Raw genomic sequence first — 19,853 nt, 5'->3', positions numbered from 1 at the left:
ATAAGGTTCCAATGTAGCGGAAGCCAGACTGGGATCTCCACCGAAAGGCTTGACAGGGTGGTGAACCAGTGCTGTCTGGGCCATGCCAAGGCTATGAGGATGACCCATGCTCACTCCTCCTTGATCTTCAGCAGAACCTTGTGTATCAATGGACTGGGAGGAAAGGCATAATACAGGTGAGTTGTCCATGCTAACAGGAAGGTGTCCATAGGAGAGCCCAGGCTGCAGCCCCACAGGAAGCAAAACTGATGGCATTTTCTGTTGTCATGGGTAGCAATCAGGTCTATAAGGGGAGTCCCCTACCTTTGAAAGATGTCCCTTGCAATGTCTGGTCGAAGCGACCACTTGTGGTGAGCGGAGAAGGACCTGCTGAGGCAATCCGCGAGTTCGTTCTGTGTTCCTGGCAGGTAAGATGTTCCTAGATAAATTGAGTGTGTGATGCAGAACTCCCACAGCCAGACTGCCTCCTGACATAATGGGGAAGAACACACTGTACCCTGCCTGTTGATGTAATAAATGACAGTTGTATTGTCTGTGAGAACTGAAACTGTCTTGTCCGTAATGTGGGGTGGACCACCCTGAGTTCCCTGATACTGATATGAAGAGAAAGCTCTTCTTGGAATCACAGACCTGGAGTCCTGAGGGGCCCTAAGTGGGCTCCTCAACCCAACGCCTAGGCATCGGAGACCAGGGTCACCAGCAGTTGAGGCCTTGAAAAAGGTGCTCCTGCACAAACTGTGCTTTGGTTCAACCACCAGTCAGTGAATCAAGGAAAGTGTTGCAAGGGTCATGGTGTCGCAAGGGTGAATATACTGTGGCCAACCAGGCCTGGAGAGGTCTGACACATAGCTTGTGTGTTGTACCACATATTTGCGTGATGCCATGTAGTCCAGAAGGCTCAAGCATATCCAGACTGTGGTGACCGGATGGATCTAACGGGAACTTATGTTTGAGACCGAGTGAAAACAATCCTCTAGAAGTAAGGTCTTTCCCGTACAGAGTCAAGAACTACCCCTATGAATTCTATCCTTTGTACAGGAATAAAGGTGGATTTCTGATAGTCTATTAGTAGACCTAAGGCCCAAAAGATCGATTGGATGAGATGGATGTTGGATTCCAACTGAGCTCTGGACCTTGATTAGCCAGTCATCAAGATATGGGAATATAAGAACTCCCTTTCTCCTGAGGAAAGCCATGACTACTGCCATATATTTAGTGAAGATCGTGGGGCGGCTGACAGGCCAAACAAGAGAACCAAGAACTGGTTCACAACAAATTTTAGGAACCTTCTGTGGCTTGGAAAAATTGATATGTGGAAGTATGCATCCTTCAGATCAAGGGCAGCATACCAACCCACGGACTAAGCAAAGGAATGATGGAAGCCAAGGAGACCATGCTGAACTTCAAGCTCTTGAGATAGTGGTTCAAATGATGCAGGTCTAGGATTGGTCTGAGACCCCCTACTCCAGCTTCTGGAATTAGGAAGTACTGGGAATAAAATCCTTTTCCTTTTAGATGATGTGGAACCTCTTCCATGGCTCCTACCCGAAGGAGGAATTGGACTTTTTGTTCCAATAGTTGCTTGTGAGAAGGGTACCTGAAGGAGGATGGGTGGATTAAAAATTGGAGGGTATAACCTAATTCTATTGTGCTTAGAACTCAACGGTCCAAGGTAATATGGGTCCAGGCATTGAGGAAATGGCAGAGTTGGTTGTAAAAAGGGGTAACTGGATCCAGAACTGAAGGGATTGAGATGTCGTATTTGAGCATTTTGTAAAAACGAGGGCTTCAAGCTGCCCAAGGGCCTGGGGCAGATTGTGTCAACCCTGAGGAGGAGGTTGGTGGACAGGGTCTATGTCTGAACCCTTTGTTCTTCCTCTTCCGCTGGTCTTGCCTGGCAGGCTTTGTAAAATAGCGTCAGTCTGTTGAGGACTGTAGTGTTTTCTGGACACTGCCAGTGTATAAACCCCAGAGATTTTAGGGTCGCCCTGGAGTCCTTAAATCCATGGAGTTTGGTGTCTGTTTGCTCTGAAAAGAGTGAGAGCTCTTCAAATGGGAGATCATGGAAGGTTTTCTGTACCTCCTGAGGAAACCCCGAAGACTGTAACCACGAGCTTCTGCATGTGTTAACAGCTGTGGCCTTCTACCTGGCCACAGAACGGGCAGCACCCAAGGCTGCCTGCAGCGAGACCCAGGCTAATGTCTTCTCTTCAACTAACAAAGAACTCCTGCCTGTCATCTTGGGAGAGTATGTCCTTAAATTTTTACATATTAAAATCATAGAGACCTAGTAAAGCTTGCTAGTTCATTATTCAGAGATCTAGCCCATCTGTCTAATAGGCTTTTCAGCTAAACAAGTCCACCTTTTGGGGGAACTTTGCCTTGGGTGTGGGGCCCACTTGACATTGACAGTCCCTCTCATTGATGGCCACCACTACTAGGGACCCTGGAGGAGAGAGTGAAAACTGAAATTCATACCCTTCGGCTAGTGCGCAGTATTTGCGCTCAGTCCTTTTGGCCGTAGGAGGAAGGGAAGCAGGGATCAGCCAGAGCACTCTAAACAGGTCCATGATTGTCTCATTAAGGGGTAGAACCACTCTTGAGTGACCTGCTGCTAACAAAATGTCCAGTAAAGCGTGTGTCATCTCTTTGAGCATTTTGGTTTGGATATTCAAGTTCAAGGCCACCCACTTCAATAAGTCCTGCTAGGTCTTGTGATCATCTTGAGGTGAGAATACATCAGTATCCATCACTGCCTCATCTGGGGATGAGCAGGAAAAGGCTAAGGCTGGTTGAGGGTCCTCCACCTCTTCCTCTGTTTCGAATGAGACCTGTGGGATCTCCTCTTGAGGTTCAGCTCCAGAATCCAGGTTGGGGGGTCTCACGGCACGGTACCAGAGGTGCCTTACTTTCCAAGGCCACAGAATATGAACACCTTGAAATGTTACCCTGTCTCGGGGGAAACCCCCAAGGTTCCAAAAAGACCATTGCATGGGTGCTGGTCCCCACGGTCCCAGAGGCCAAGTGTTCAGGGGCAGCATAGCGACTCAGGCAAGAGCAGAGTGGAAACAGAGCAGGGAGTAGTGCTGGCCGTCCTGATGATGGTGAGAGTAGTATCCCTCTTCAGACTCCAATAATGAAGACGAGCTGCGGTGGGGAGACCAAGTTCCCTCTTGGTGCCAGTGAACAGCACCATGGAGGGGCCCAAGCTAAGGCTACCATAAGAGGTTTTCCCCTAGAGGGTGGCCGTAGTGCCACACAAAAGCTGGGAAATGGCTCTCTGTTGCTCATACATACTGGTGGTGCTGAGTCCTGAACCTCCAGGGACCTCAGGACTGGGAGAATGAGTAGGTTTCAAGCAGCCACAAATGCCTCTGTGGTTGACAGTACCACATACTGCCTGGTACGCTGTCTGCTGGAGGATGGCACTTCCCATGCCGAAGATAGCAGAGCCTATGGGGGTACTGAGGCTGGCGGAGGTGGCTGCTGTAGTGCAGAAGAAGGAGAGCAGCCTGACACGGGTCTCACTTTATCCAGAACCCCTTGCCTGCTTCCTTTTGGCACAGGGGAACGACTCTTCTCCTGGTGCTTACAGTGCTTCTTCTTAGGGCACCAGGTAGGAGAATCACTGCCAAACTAGTGGGAGGAGCACTTCACACCAAAGCTGAAGTGTTTGGTGCTGAGCCCAAACACTCCAATGCTGGTTTTAGGGCTGTGTCCATGAGGAGGACCTTCAACCTCACCTCCCGGTCTTTCTTGGTGCGGGGTCTGAAGTCCCTGCAGATCTGGCAACAGTCTTTCCAATGAGCTTCCCCTAGGCACCTGAGACAGCTGGAGTGCAGGTTGCACAAGGGCATCGACTTGCCATAGGCAGTGCAAGGTTTGCAGCCTGGTGTCCTAGACATAGCCTGGCACTGGGGAATGGACAAGCTTCTCCAAGCAAGGGCAGAGGCATCCAAAACTTACTAACTACTTAAACTACACATACATGAGAAAGAGAAGAAAAACCAGTGGGAGAAATTGCCTGAGCAATTAGGGAAGTTCCAGCAACTGTTACAGGTGGTAAGAAGGAACTGAAGGGGCACAGTGTTGGCAGGGTCCGTCCTACTGGCGCTATGAGTGCGCAGCACCAGAGGTATCCGACGGATACCACTAAGGAAAAATAATCCAGCAACTGTGCTTGGGGCAAGCACACACCTACATTGGAAAGGACATGTGCAAGTATTCGAAGAAGAACAGTTCCAACAAGCAGCATTTCAACTTTTTGCCAAGGCTGCACCATTAAAAACTTCATTATTTAAATGCTTGTAGAAATCAGTCAGTCAAAGATGACAAACTCAGGCTTACTACAAATGCTCATACTTTTTGTCCCACAGGGGAAAAATGTCAGTGCAGCTGAAGAATTCAAGGAGACTTTTTTGTTCTGAAGTTATTGTAAAATGAAAACTGTCAGCAGCCTGAAGAATTTCTCTTGCTAGACATTTGATTTGGAAGCATTTAAAAAAATATTTATAGAAAATCTTTTGTACAGCCTCATATCCAGCGAAGTAGAAATGAAGATAATTTACTTGAGTACTTAAGTAGCATAATGACAGGTTTCAGAGTAACAGCCGTGTTAGTCTGTATTCGCAAAAAGAAAAGGAGTACTTGTGGCACCTTAGAGACTAACCAATTTATTTGAGCATAAGCTTTCGTGAGCTACAGCTCACTTCATTGGCTGCATACTGTGGAAAATACAGAAGATGTTTTTATACACACAGACCATGAAAAATTGGGTGTTTATCACTACAAAAGGTTTTCTCTCCCTTCACCCCACTCTCCTGCTGGTAATAGCTTATCTAAAGTGATCACTCTCCTTACAATGTGTATGATAATCAAGGTGGGCCATTTCCAGCACAAATCCAGAGTTTAACAAGAAAGTCTGAGAAACGGGGCGGGCAGGGTGGGGAGTGCGGGGGGGGAAATAGGTTACTTTTTATAATGAATCAACCATTCCCAGTCTCTATTCAAGCCTAAGTTAATTGTATCCAATTTGCAAATGAATTCCAATTCAGCAGTCTCTCGTTGGAGTCTGTTTTCGAAGTTTTTTTGTTGAAGGATAGTCACTTTGAGATCAGAAATCGAGTGACCAGAGACCACTCTCTCTCTGGTCACTCGATTTCTGATCTCAAAGTGACTATCCTTCAACAAAAAAACTTCGAAAGCAGACTCCAACGAGAGACTGCTGAATTGGAATTCATTTGCAAATTGGATACAATTAACTTAGGCTTGAATAGAGACTGGGAATGGTTGATTCATTATAAAAAGTAACCTATTTCTCCTTGTTTATTCCTTTCCTCCCCTCACTGTTCCTCAGACGTTCTTGTTAAACCCTGGATTTGTGCTGGAAATGGCCCACCTTGATTATCATACACATTGTAAGGAGAGTGATCACTTTAGATAAGCTATTACCAACAGCAGAGTGGGGTGGGGGGAGAGAAAACCTTTTGTAGTGATAAACACCCGTTTTTTCATGGTCTGTGTGTATAAAAACATCTTCTGTATTTTCCACAGTATGCAGCCGATGAAGTGAGCTGTAGCTCACGAAAGCTTATGCTCAGATAAATTGGTTAGTCTCTAGGGTGCTACAAGTACTCCTTTTCCAAGTAGCATAAACAATAGGTATCAAAGTCTATCTGACCAGTGAAATAAAAAGTGTGTTGTAAGTGAAACCAATTCATTACTTGCTCTCAGGAACAGCACTATTTGTGGCTGACTTTAGAAACATGGTCAGTATTAACTCAATAACTACCAAAATATAGTTATAGTCTGACAAGCAATTAAATATTTTATACTAGGGTTCCACGTTCATTGCCTCAATCATTTCCAGAAAAACTTCTCACATTTTTGTCTCCTCACCCCCTCCATTGAGCAGCCCTTCAAACATAAACTGCATTTTGAAAGTCAGACGTATTATCAACAGCAATAAAGATTATGCAAGTGGAACGTAGTAAGCATTTCTGCTAATGATACATGAGCCAGGAGGAGTAGGTTTCATTCTCCCATAGTTTTATTGGGTCTGCAGTGGTAACAGGAGTAAAAAGTAGTATAAACTTTAAACTTTTTCACTGAAATAAACAGATGCTACTGTGTATGCCTAGAGAGCAGATTTGTTGAGTCAAATGTCATTTTTACATAGCCATTTCTGTGACCATAACCACATTTTAATATCTGTTGCCTATCAGCAGAGATGGGCCCAAATCAGAGTTTGAATTGAGATGCAATCTTCTCCAAAAAGGGATATTCAGATCCAGCGTCCTGCTTCAAGCATCTCTCTACTTATTTGCTAATGATTCCCCATGTTGCTGGTTATTTAAAATGATGCATCGTGCCCAAATTAGTTCACCACCACCACAGACACTACTGCTAAGAAAAGAAAAGATAAAGTCATGGGTGTTACACAGTAGAGATGTGTGTTTATAGAAATCCAAGGACTACTCACCACATGAAGAATTTTATTCTCCGTTTCATATACTGTACAATCCTGAAAAGAGAAAGTAGACGACGGACATTAAGTCACTAAGTAAAACATTCCTTGGAAAATTGCTTTTTTTTAAGGTTAATCATACTGAAAAATTTACGGAGAAAACCCCATTTCAGTGTCCCAACTATGATGGAAGGATTTATGTAACCCAAATAGAGAGAGTAGAATAAGAAGAAAATCCTGAGTAGCAAAGACCTATACCTCTGGTTCTCCACCTTATTTTTGTTGAAATCCCACAAGATGGATTTTATTCCCCTCTCCCTAATATCCTTTTGTGCCATGCCCTACTACAGTCATGGCTGGCTGGCGTCTTTCTCCTCACCCATACCTCTTTCCTCCTCCTTTCTCATTTTATCCTTACTTTTCCTTAATATCACGGAAACATCTCCCACCCACCAAAAAACAAAATGTAACCCAGCAAACATTTCAATCGATTTAAAATAGGTGTGAGAGATTAAAACATTTCCCTAGTGCAGAAAGCAATTGTCCCTCCCATTCCAATCTGATCAAGGAAATTGGGAGAGGGAGTTGAATTATCCACAATACACTGAGTTGAATCATCATGTTTATGTAGCACTTCAGAGAGAGAGGGCAAAGTTTAGAGAAGAGAAAAGGTGAGTTGAATCATCACCCATGGACTTGGGGACATGGAGGATGGAGAATGAAGAAGAAAAGTGAGTCAGACTGTTACATACACAGAGCACACTGAGGGTTGTACACATGTGATCACTTTGCAAAGAATGTAAGGTGCTATCAACAAAAATGAGAAAGCATAGAAAGATACAGGATAGAAGATTCAGGGGTTGGATTTTCTGCAGAAAAGGACCTAGAGGTTACAGTGGACAAGAAGCTGGATATGAGTCAACAGTGTGCCAAGAAGGCTAACGGCATTTTGGGCTGTGTAAGTAGCAGCATTGCCAGCAAATCAAAGGACATGATCATTCCCCTCTATTCGGCATTGGTGAGGCCTCATCTGGAGTACTGTGTCCAGTTCTGGGCCCCACACTACAAGAAGGATGTGGAAAAATTGGAAAGAGTCCAGCGGAGGGCAACAAAAATGATTAGGGGGCTGGAGCACATGATTTATGACGAGAGGCTGAGGGGCCTGGGACTATTTAGTCTACAGAAGAAAAGAATGAGGGGGGATTTGAGAGCTGCTTTCAACTACCTGAAAGGGGGTTCCAAAGAGGATGGATCTAGACTGTTCTCACTGGTACCAGATGACAGAACAAGGAGTAATAGTCTCAAGTTGCAGTGGGAGAGGTTTAGGTTGGATATTAGGAAAAACTTTTCACTAGGAGGGTGCTGAAGCAGTGGAATGGGTCACCTAGGGAAGTGGTGGAATCTCCTTCCTTAGAAGTTTTTAAGGTCAGGCTTGACAAAGCTCTCACTGGGATGATTTAGTTGGGGATTGGTCCTGCTTTGAGCAGGGGGTTGGACTAGATGACCCCCTGAGGTCCCTTCCAACCCTGATATTCTATGATTAGGGACAGAAATTGTGGCAGATACAGAGACTAGGAAATATAGGGAAGAGAGAAGCAAAGAGGAGGAATATTTTTGTGCATATGAAATAAAATGTACGCTGTTGAAAGCATTACTCCAGTTTCAGATGGATCCTTTAATCTCTACTGTAATACAAATAATAATTCAAAAAATGGTGCTCATATTTTAAGTCTTACATTTCTTAAATGTTTTTCCAATAGTGCAGAGAGTACAAGATCAATTTTTGGCAGAAATACCAGTGTGGGCAATTCTAAACCGTGAAATACTTCTGGTGCTAATCGTGGGGGAGAAAAAAAAAAACCACCCAAAGCTAACCTGTTCTTAAGTTTCACAGAGTAGAACCAACAGGTTAACTTGGGAACACTTTCCTAATAGTAGCTGTTTGTATTGGCAAGGCATTGCTAATAATATAGCCAATGAAAATCTAGCCAAATAAAAAATCTAACAATTATATGCAGACATCAATGAAGCATCCGCATTCTTACCTGCAAAAGACACGTTTCACTTTTAAATGTGAGAGGGTAAGTAACATTTTCAATTTGGATATATTTATGTTTTGCAGGAATCATTTTGCAAAAATAGCAATGAGAAACTGCAAAACATTTTAGTAACATTTAAAATCCAAGTATCACTGAGCAGACAGTAAACTATTCATATTACATATGAAACTACTACAATCAAGTAGTCAACTTAAACAGAACAGAGTCTAATCAGTTATCTACTCTGGAGAAAATGCTATTTTTCTTGATGAGCCTGAATTACATAATAATACTGAAAACAAATAAAACAGTTCAAAATGAGAGTACTTAAACTATAATAAGTAAAATATTTTTTCTTCACTTAAGTAAAACACGAATGACTATATAGCAAATATTTTAATAGCCAAGAGGAAAAACTATTAAATTGTGGGTAAATAATATAAGTCACTTATGATGAAATATCTATAGATATTTTAAGTAGAAGTGCTAAATTACACAATAATTTACTCTAATTCCATATTTTAAACCATTTAAAAAACACACACAAAAGAGAAAACTAAGTGTATAAAATAATGGATTTATGTGGGCTTCGGGTTACAAAGTTTGTCTGCTGTTGCCCCTTCTTCCGTTTCATCCCAAAATGAACCAATCAGAAACTTTGTATCTAAGTGGTCATTGAGAAGCAGTACTTTTAGTATTGGCAATTAAGTGTGACAGACAACCAGCACATCCTCAACGTACCCAAACCAGAACAAAAATATTATATTTTTTAAAAAGCAATATTGTTTATTACAAACAGCAGAAGACTAGCAAGGATCAATATCAATTGCCACTCTGTCACGTAACAGTTAAATAAATATTAGAAGAAACCATATGTCCTGGGCTTGGAATCCAAAGAAAGGGGAACAAACTGTCTAGTTCTGACAGACCAATAACTACAATGCTAGAAATTGAAAACCAACTGGGAAATTCTTAGAATTAGATTTCTAGGTCTGAACAGAGTAACATGGCCAAATGGACTTATACTCACTGCCAGTCATACATCTATGATGAATGGACTCACCAGCCCAAGCTTTATTGTAATCCTGAAACTCCCCCAAAAGACACGCCAAAGCTGAAAAAGCAAATAAAATCAAAAGGCTGTATCTCAAGGCTTGTCTATATACAAACACTTACGCTATGTCTGCATAGTTTAGTCAATAGGGCTGTGAATAGCAGCGGGCACCAAAGTTCTGAACTGTAAGTCCCCTAGTTTTCATTAATGTAGTCCTGTTTGAAAGGAGCATGAGAAAGGGTGCTAATGGGTGATGGTGAAAGAGATCAGGTGATGGTCAGAAATGGGGCACTCTGCGAGAGAGAATGCACATGTGCAGTGTTTGGTAAAGACCATGTCAAGTTAACAGCCTTTTTGGTGAATGGAAGAGTTGAACAAGGACTGCAGGTCAAATGAAGAGGTCAGGGCGAGGAAACATGCAGCTAAGAAAACAGATGGGTCATCAACATGGAAGCTGAAGGACTGAAGTTAAGTGTAAGAGATGATGAGGAAGAGAGTGACAGGAGTCCAAGTCAGAGAGGAAGTCTGATGGGGGAGGAACTAGATGCACAGTAGATGACAGAAACATGGAGGGAGAGAGGAGAGGAAAGTTGGATATACTATTGTTCAAAAGGAGAAAGAGTTGGAAGGGGGAAGAAGGAAGAATTGGAAGTAGTAGGAACAGGGGAGCAGAAGCCCAGCACCCTCACCACAGTCTGATCCAGAGCAGGGAGAATGAGAACAGAAGAGGCCTCCAAAAGAGGACAGCTGCAGAGCCAGTGACACCAAAGGATCTATTTTCTCTCTGAGATCCAGGAGTGGGAGAGAGCAAGGCATGAACAGTCTGTGGCTGTGATCTTTTTTACAGATGGAGTGAGCGTTCCAGAGAGAGCAAGAGAAGGGTAGGGTGGGGGCAGCAAGAGTTTGGGAAAAGTGGCATGAGAGGGGCAGAGGTGCTGGTAGGGGCAGGTGAAGGAAGTGAAGATGTTGGGTGGAAGGGAGGGGTCAGGGTTAGGGAAAATGTCACCAGAGGTGAGGAGCTGGTGGATGTAGCATATCCTAATAATTTAGGAGGTGTTCCTGAAGTCAGTGAAACTTGGCAGGGATGCAAGTGCCCAGGCATGCTAGCAGATCCTAATGCAGGATCAAGGTCTTGGGTTCATCTAATCTAAATCCCTGCCTCACAGCATGTTTTATTTTATTGTTTCTAACTATCCCTGTAAATAAGCATTTCACTTTCTTGACTATCTCCAACAATAATTTCACAACACTCCAAACTTAGTGATTTTTTCCTAATATTTAAGCTAAATTGCTTCTGCTACAGTTTCAGTCTATTACTTTGTGTTCTATCCTCACCAACTGATCAGAATAATTAATGCCAGTCACCTTTATAACATCCCTTTATAGAGAAGGAAATATTGGCCACTTATTATGGAGATGCTTACAATTTGCAAGTATGGCTTTTCATACCCATTTCATTTAACAATTTAAAAAACTTGAGAACTGCAAAGTGTTGCTAACGGCACAATCAGCACCTAATTAGTGTTTTTAATACCACACCACCCACAGCTAGAGAACCTTTCTTCCCTCCACACCTAGAGAGTTAGCCCATGTCCCACTGCTGAAAATTCCCCTCAAAAAACAATTCAATTAGGTTATTTGAATATTGCAATTAAGTTGGCTCACAGCTCATGTACAAGTTGAAGTTAAACTTTTTTTCTCTTTAGAAAAGCTAGTATGCATATAAACTGTCACCCACAGCCAAGCCGTACTCCCACAAGAGATGACAATTAGTTACCATTTCTGTGAAACAATAGCACGATTACTCCTCTAAGCAGAATACACATGAACAGAAAGATTTTTTGCTCTACATATTAACGCTCTGCACTCCAAAATTTTCTTAATGAACAAATTTTAACTGACCCTAGGCTATTTGACCCTACTAGTACCATTTCAACTAAAACAGCTGAACAAGGTTGATGGTTACTACAAATGGGTGAATACTGCAATATGCGTAAAGCTAGAGCTAGTACACATATTGTATGTACCAGAAAAATCAAAAAGGTTTCTTTAGTCTATGTGATGTGCCAGATCCCCAGCTAGTAAAATATGGCATAAGCTAGTGCACACTGATTTACACCAGCCAGGATCTGGCCCCAAATTTATATTTCAGAAAATCCAGCAAAGGGTTTAGAGCATAAGCCACAAAACTTGTGCTCCAATAAATTTGTTAGTCTCTAAGGTGCCACAAGTACTCCTGTTCTTTTTGTGGATACAGACTAACACGGCTGCTACTCTGAAACCAGCAAAGGGTTTATCTCCAAAATAGTACATATCCCATTATCAGGCATCAAAATGAAAAGGAGTGATGAAATTAATTATCATCATCAGGCTCCAGTGGTCTCTCCCTCCACAAACAGCAGGAACAGCAAGAATGAACTCTACAAAAGCAGCTGGGAGCAAGCTAAGTATTCACAACATGAAAGGAAAAGATAAGACTCAAGATAGAGAGGGGAGGAAAGGATTAAACATGCGGAAGAGGTTACAAAAGATACGTAAAGGTTAAAATGCAACAAAACAAAACAAGCCTATGGAAAGGTAGAGTTGGTTTACTTTAGATTTTAATATAATTCAAAATATAAATGAAAATATAATTTTAATATAATTAAAAAAGCTTGGTAAACTTCAGTACTGAAGCATTCAAACTGCACCCCTCATATTCCTCATAAACATTCTTCTGCATTCTGTCTATTAAGATAGTAAGGTATTTAGGACAGAATGAAACTCATCTGCAAAGTGCCTACCTTGCTTTGGGTATTACAGACACAATAGAGAGTTTAAAGAGAAAGTGAATCTAACCAAAATTAGATATACTGTATTTGAAGCAATGGACCAAGTAAAAAGCACTGACATATATCACAGATATATATATACACATTTCACACATACACAGAGCAGCTTAGAGGTAGAGTCTATTCGAGTCTCTTCACGACTCTTTCAGGGCATCCCAAGTAATTACTTGGGGATTTATGTCCAATAGCTAAACTTTCCCCGTTAAAGTTCAGCAGACCAGAGCTGGCAGGATCCTGCCTGAGGTTTTTCTTTTATAGCTGAAACAGGCTGCCAAGTGTTGTGAGCACAGCATGTGTTCGAAGATTCCTCATTGTTGAGCCCACAAGGACTCACTCCTTGAAGTTAAAATTCTCTTTCCTATGTATACACAAGTAACCCAGCTATATTGATTAACATAAAGCAATTGTCGGTCATTCATTATAACAGGGAGAGATAAGCTGAAGATGATACAAGTAATGTTCATTTGAGTCATACAGTATATACACATCTTGTGAATACACAACCAAATGTTAAATACAGACCTTTGATCTAATGACAACTGAGTATCGTTGCATATTTGAGGTAATTAGAGTTACAGGATACAGACAGACAAACATGCACACAGCATCTTCCTTGATTTCTTATCAACACAAATGAATGGGCTTTTCCTATTAACCCCTTTTAACATCTCTTTGATACCCCCACATAAGTGAATTGTCCTGATTCCTGTTGCAATGCCTCCACAAACCTCTAAGGTTCTTACACAGTTATTTGGCCTGTTGATCCTAACCTGACTGCTGGTTTGCCAGCATCACACATGCATTTATCGTAGTTTCCATTTTCCTCCCCATCACTAACTTTTATGATCCAATACGTTTCTAGTGTCTTCTTCTCTCTCCCATTGTGTCTCTAATTCTCCTGTTTATTATTTCCCCGGTTCTGTTTTCCACTTCTTTGAAAAAATAACTGCAGCAGCACCTTTTTACTCTGTTGTCCACTCCTTTGAATCACAGCTTGTTGTAAATCATCTCACAATGAAGTGATGTTATTTTACAGAATCACCAGCTCAAATAATATCCTAACATACCATAGGAACAACACTCTTACAATTCCACTGAATTCACAGAGGGCAACATTCAACAACAAAAATCAAAGTTCCACTGGTATGATGTTGCATAGGCTAGTGGAATCCAGATTTAGTAGCTAATAATATTCTTTTTATCAAATTGATCACTATACTATGCACTCCTCCCTTTGACTTCATCTCCCAAGCCTCCTAATGTATCAATACTTGGAAGTTGGCCAGGGCAGATTACATAAACTGTTAATGAATGAGTTGGGCATACACTAGGGCTCAATCCTGCAAGGTGCTGAGCACTGTGGCCCTGATCCAGCAAAAGCAATTCAGTGCATGATTCACTTTAAATGTGAGTAGTCCCAGAGACTTCATCTGCTTAACTTTATTTGAGTAGTCCCACTGAAGTACTTTGCTGAATCTGGGCCAGAATGCTCAACACGTAGCCTACAAGAGAACAATTACATCAATACATGGAAACATTAATCATAGAATCATAGAATATCAGGGTTGGAAGGGACCTCAGAAGGTCATCTAGTCCAAACCCCTGCTCAAAGCAGGACCAATCCCCAATTAAATCATCCCAGCCAGGGCTTTGTCAAGCCTGACCTTAAAAAACTTCTAAGGAAGGAGATTCTACCACCTCCCTAAGTAACGCATTCCAGTGTTTCACCACCCTCCTAGTGAAAAAGTTTTTCCTAATATCCAACCTAAACCTCCCCCACTGCAACTTGAGACCATTACTCCTTGTTCTGTCATCTTCTACCACTGAGAATAGTCTAGAACCATCCTCTTTGGAACCACCTCTCAGGTAGTTGAAAGCAGCTATCAAATCCCCCCTCGTTCTTCTCTTCCGCAGACTAAACAATCCCAGTTCCCTCAGCCTCTCCTCATAAGTCATGTGTTCCAGACCCCTAATCATTTTTGTTGCCCTTCGCTGGACTCTCTCCAATTTATCCACATCCTTCTTGCAGTGTGGGGCCCAAAACTGGACACAGTACTCCAGATGAGGCCTCACCAATGTCAAATAGAGGGGAACGATCACGTCCCTCGATCTGCTGGCTATGCCCCTACTTATACATCCCAAAATGCCATTGGCCTTCTTGGCAACAAGGGCACACTGTTGACTCATATCCAGCTTCTCGTCCACTGTCACCCCTAGGTCCTTTTCCGCAGAAAAACCCGATAGGCTGAAAATAACTTGGACCATGTACCATGGACCATGTACCAGTACCAAAAAATTTGCACTATAGGGAATCTTATGGAAAAGACTAAGATGAATCTGGATTTCTGTGCCCATGTGAAACAGATGTATTTTATATAGTTTTATATACTGAGTTGGCAACCTGCTGAAATTGTCTCACGGGCTTCACTTCTCCAAGTGCCTATGGGCTATGATCTTGTGTCACAATATTGCCATTGCTCTTATACTTTCTGTCACAGTTTCAGGGTATTCCCCACCCCCATGTTCCACTCCATGAGTGTCCAGTCAGGTCTCAGGCCTCCAGTTATCACCCATCTCTGGACAGGAACCCTTATTCCAGTCCCTTCTTGACTGTTTTTTGTTGTTGTTGTTGTTGTTTTTTAAAGGACTGCACACCTCACTGCTTACACTGGGATATCACCAGCAGCCAATCTACCTAAAGGCCAGTCCCTGTGCATTGCTTTCTCTCCGAGGGCTATGTCCCAGTGTATTCCCAGTAATTATGAGTTACCACACAGCTCCTTTTAAGCAAGCACATATACTATTAAAGGTAAAAGCATCACAGATAAAACATAATAAAAATAACCAGATTAGTACCAGCAGTCACTCATCAGTCTTATGGGACCTTAATAGGCAAAAGTCTTTCCAACCCTTTTGCAAAGATTGCCCCCCACCCCCGGACAGAAGGCCCTGTTGGTTTGTTGGATCATAAAGAAACCAGAAGCCTGTGTAAACCCAGCCATTTATATCAGAAGCCCTTTCTTTGTCTGTTGGTCTCTAGAAAACCCAGTTTTAACAGTATCTGAAGCCACCCCAGAGGTGACACCTCTCTAGAGTTGCTTAGTCTCAGTGACTAGACTTAATCACCCCCCGGGGCATCTTTTTTAGTTCCTGTAGGAGATGTGATAACTCTCCCACACACACAGGAGAACACAATCATATGTAAACATTCATACATTTAATACAATGTCTCCCAAAGATCCTGGCTGCGGTTGCAATATCGATCACACCACATTCGCTAGACCCTTGCCGCATTATAATCGGTTTGGCAGTTGCAAGTACTTGTGAACCCTATGATTTTATTCCCATTGCTGTAAAGTTGTGCTAATTAGAAAATAAGATGCAGTCACTTACAAACAGTTATGGGATACCAGAAATGAAAAAAACACACAAGTAAATCATAAACTTTCATTTGTTAATTGCAAAAATAAATAAAAAAATTAAATTAAATTAAAATTTCAGCCATATTACTCACTCTTAGATGAGGGAGTGCAAGAGGCAATAACCACTTCTCATATTTGAAGAAGGACTGTGTATATTCCTGGCCATCAGACTCCCTTATTCATTAATTTATTTAGTTGTTCCTGCAATACCACTGTGAGGCAAGGAAAATTTACAGATGGAGATCTGAGAAACAGATAGATTAAATGATTTGCCAGAAACAGAATCCAGGTCTCCTTATTTATTCCTAATCTTGTAAATTAATCATAAAATCATTCATTCTTCTCCACTTCTTAGGGCCATGTGAAGTCAGGGTTGTTCAACCAGGCTGCATGGCACTAGGAAGGTAGAATAAACTGGAATAGAGAGTTGCAGAGCATAAGAATTCATCTATGAGAGGTCTCATCCCCAAGGCAGCTCTTGAATTAACTGCATTTCAGCTTCTTCACCACTGGTTTCTTTGCTTTCTTTCACAGCCTTCCAGAGCTTGCACAATTAAGGCACCCATGTATATATCTTTTATTATGTCAGATTTTCAGTCACTGAAACACACACGAGGTTATGAACATAATTCAAGAACGGTAATCAAGTCACTTGGGAAATAAAAATGTCCTTCACGAGCAACTCAAACTTCCCTCCACACTTAGTCATATGAGGGCAGCAACTAAAGTTTGTTTCCAGCTTAAAAATAGTTGGTTGATAAAACTGCTTTTGCTTTTTGTTTTAAAAGTCATATCAGATGTTCTAAACTAGATTACTGTAACTCCGCCTCCATCCACCCCCCAACAAAAACTAATGATTAATGACAAAAGGGATCAAGATGGTCAGGGACACAACCCCATGCTCCTGGTGTCCCTAAATCGTCAATGGCCAGAAACTAGGCCTGGATGACAGAAGACGGATCATTCAAAATTGGCTTGTTCTGTTCATTCTCTCTGAAGCGTCTGGCCCTAATCACTTTCCGAGATAGATACTGAGTTACATGGACCATTGATCTGACCCAGTATGGCTCTTATATTTTAAAATGATCCCTTCAAGACTAAAAATAAAGAAAAAACTAGACACAGAAACATTATAAATTATTTTATTCTGTATGAACTCTATCACTGTAACTTTAATAATTACACGGGATTAAAATGAGTGTTTGGAGGGAGGCTACAATTTATTTAAAAAAAAAAGCACCAAATGATTTCAAGGTGATACTGCAGCCAATCTACATCATCAGTAAATCAGGGCAATTATTGCAATAAACACATGCACATCACCAGAAGATTAACATTTAATATTCAGAGAGCATACAATGAAAAGTTTATTTTCCTGTTTTTCTCTATACCACCTTCAAACAAATAATAACTGGGAGCAGATTAGTAAACTTTTACAGAACACTGAAGTCCTTAATTAACCTGGAAGGAAATGGTTCAGAAATGCTTTAATACTGTGTTTTCTTTCTGTAACTGTTCAGTACCTATTCTGCAAACCTTGCTTTTTACAGTATATTATAAAAGCGCTCCAAAAATTCTATAATAGTTTAAAAACTTACCTAAGCAAATATGTAAAAAGTGTAAATCATCATTTCTTTGTACTTTTTAAGTTCGCGTGTCTACTAAATAAATAAATATATTGCCCAAGATGAGGAGAGTGTACATGTCATTATACCCATCTTGTATGGGAAAGGAAGGGCGATCAAAAAATGGATATAGAATTACTCCCACGTTACTTTTACAAATAACACAAGGCAAATTAACAGACAGATTAAATTATTTAATGTTCCTTTAATTATACCCAGAAGCAGTTCTTTGGGCCCTTCTGCTCCTCTAGTTACAAGTCTATTATTCATGAGATTTTACAGGAATGAATAGTGACAATCCTTGCTGCATCTATGGGATATTTATATATTCACCTAAACATATAAGGTATATAGAAAAATCTTCATGATGTAAAATGAAATGAATCTGACAAGCTATTAGTCTCTCACACAATTCTAAATTATACAGTAACAAACAGATATCAATGGAGTTCTTTTCACAAAAGTGACTCTAAACATGGGTTCTATTTTCCCTTAATCACTTCCAGAGTAAGTGTTTTCAATTTACAAATAAAATATACTTTTTCTAACTATCTGTCTTGCCCACACAATCTGGAATACAAATATCTGGCTGGGTCTTTTCCTTCTCACCTCAAATACTAATGGTTCCATGGGTCTAATTAGGTCTTTCATTACACCTGTGACAATCCCATTGTGTTCAGTAGGTGTGCTCAGGTATAACTGATTGTAATTGTACTTCCAATCAGAGTTTAGCATACAATTCTGTTGCTGATGTACAAAGAATAGACCCAGTCTCTCTTTCTCAGCTGTTTGCTCTGCTGTGCTGTAAGAAGTTAAAAGGTCATACAAATCTGCACTTAACACTAGCAGTATCTTCTGTAGGGGCCTCTGGTCAGGAGTAACATCCAGCCCTCCCTGCCCCCTAATGATCCATTTTGGGAAGGGCTTCATTTAGCTCTTCTAAAATCCTAGATACCTATGGAGCATCACAGCTTTTTTCTCCTCCAAATCTCAACTAAGAAAGTCTTCCTCAACAAGATCCAGGCACATGCCACCTTTGGAATTTCTGTTTGAGCTGTAGCTCACGAAAGCTTATGCTCAAATAAATTTGTTAGTCTCTAAGGTGCCATAAGTACTCCTTTTCTTTTTGCGAATATCGACTAACACGGCTGCTACTCTGAAACCTGTTTAGTCATTGTTGCATTACTTTCAAGGTAGGTGTGTCATTCATCCCATTCCTCAGCTAAACATGTTCAGGTTGCTTTGATCTCTCTATCTGTGACCTCTCCATCTGTTCCCTTCTCACCAAGGTATTTAGACAGGTGCCCCAACCCCGGTAATATAGCAGCCAATCTTTCATGCAATGTCAGTTGTCTGTTTGCCAATTCCATTCAGGACTGAACTTGAGGCTTTTGATAAAAATCTCTAGGTTCTAATTTTTCTTACATGCTCTTTACAATTTATGTCCTCAGAAGTTAATTTGAAGGTTTATCACACAATTAACAGCTAGTCCTTCCTGCACGTGCCCTCACTTACTTCATCCCCAGTGCAATTGCCTTTGGGTTACGGACATCGTTTTGGAATGCTAATTAACCTCCTTTTAAAATCTCTACTGTATCTAGGCTAGTGTTATACTTTGGAATCAGCTCTTTAAAGAGACATTCACCTAATAGTTCAGTAACTTTATTTTAAGATTTCTTCTGATAAGAAATTTTTGACACTCTGAAGTTGATCTGTCACAGGAACCATCACTTTAAAGAGCAACATACAAAAGCTTTTCAGATAAGGGAAATATCTCATAAGTGAAATCAAAATAGCCATAAGTAAGTATTGAAAGGAATGATTTTTCATAAATGCTTGGTTTAATCTGTTCCCACTGAAGGCAACCAAAGTTTGCTCCCATTGATTTAAGTTGTAGAATTAGGCCACTGCTGAGCACTTTTGAAAAACTCACCTTAAAATCAATGAAAAATATGAATGTAATAAACAAATAAATAGAAATAAGAAGAATTAAAGTGACCAGTAGTGCCAAATAATTTATATGACTCTCTCGTTTGTCAATGTAACCACTGACCGGAATAAAGCTCATTAATCCTTTTAACGCCTTTCTAAAGTTGGTTAGAACTGTAACTGAACTCTTTATTAGTAGAATTTCCAGCAGTAAGATGGTCTGTCAGTATTGCTACTTAGTTAGCAAAAATAAAGGTGATTAACTTGTTTTTTGTAAAATGTTACCCTCTGTTTCTTCATCAGTCAGCACTGCATTAGCCAAAAGAATGTTGTTTTGGCCTCAAAATTATTCTTATCCAAAAAATTCATTTAGGGCTTGATCCTGCATCAATATTTCAATGGAACTTAGTTCAGTTTAAAACTATATTTACATAGAGCATTAGTTGTGAAGGTAACTCCTAAGAAGTTAAATTAGTAACATACAAAA

General features: G+C 40.9%; 1 protein-coding gene across 4 annotated transcripts in view; it reads right to left on the bottom strand.

Moving 5' to 3' along the window:
- CNKSR2 (connector enhancer of kinase suppressor of Ras 2) overlaps positions 1-19,853 on the bottom strand; it is a 366,125-nt gene that overhangs the window by 230,011 nt on the left and 116,261 nt on the right. For all 4 annotated transcript variants that reach the window (XM_077807188.1, XM_077807189.1, XM_077807190.1 and 1 more), the window contains exon 5: positions 6,482-6,523. In XM_077807188.1, coding sequence (XP_077663314.1) covers positions 6,482-6,523 — 42 coding nt within the window. The remainder of the gene's footprint in view (positions 1-6,481; positions 6,524-19,853) is intronic.

Source organism: Eretmochelys imbricata, chromosome 1, assembly GCF_965152235.1.
Source record: "Eretmochelys imbricata isolate rEreImb1 chromosome 1, rEreImb1.hap1, whole genome shotgun sequence".
NCBI classification, from domain to species: Eukaryota; Metazoa; Chordata; order Testudines; family Cheloniidae; genus Eretmochelys; species Eretmochelys imbricata.
Note: the sequence above shows the minus strand (reverse complement) of the source record. Positions and strands in the feature narration are given on the sequence as shown.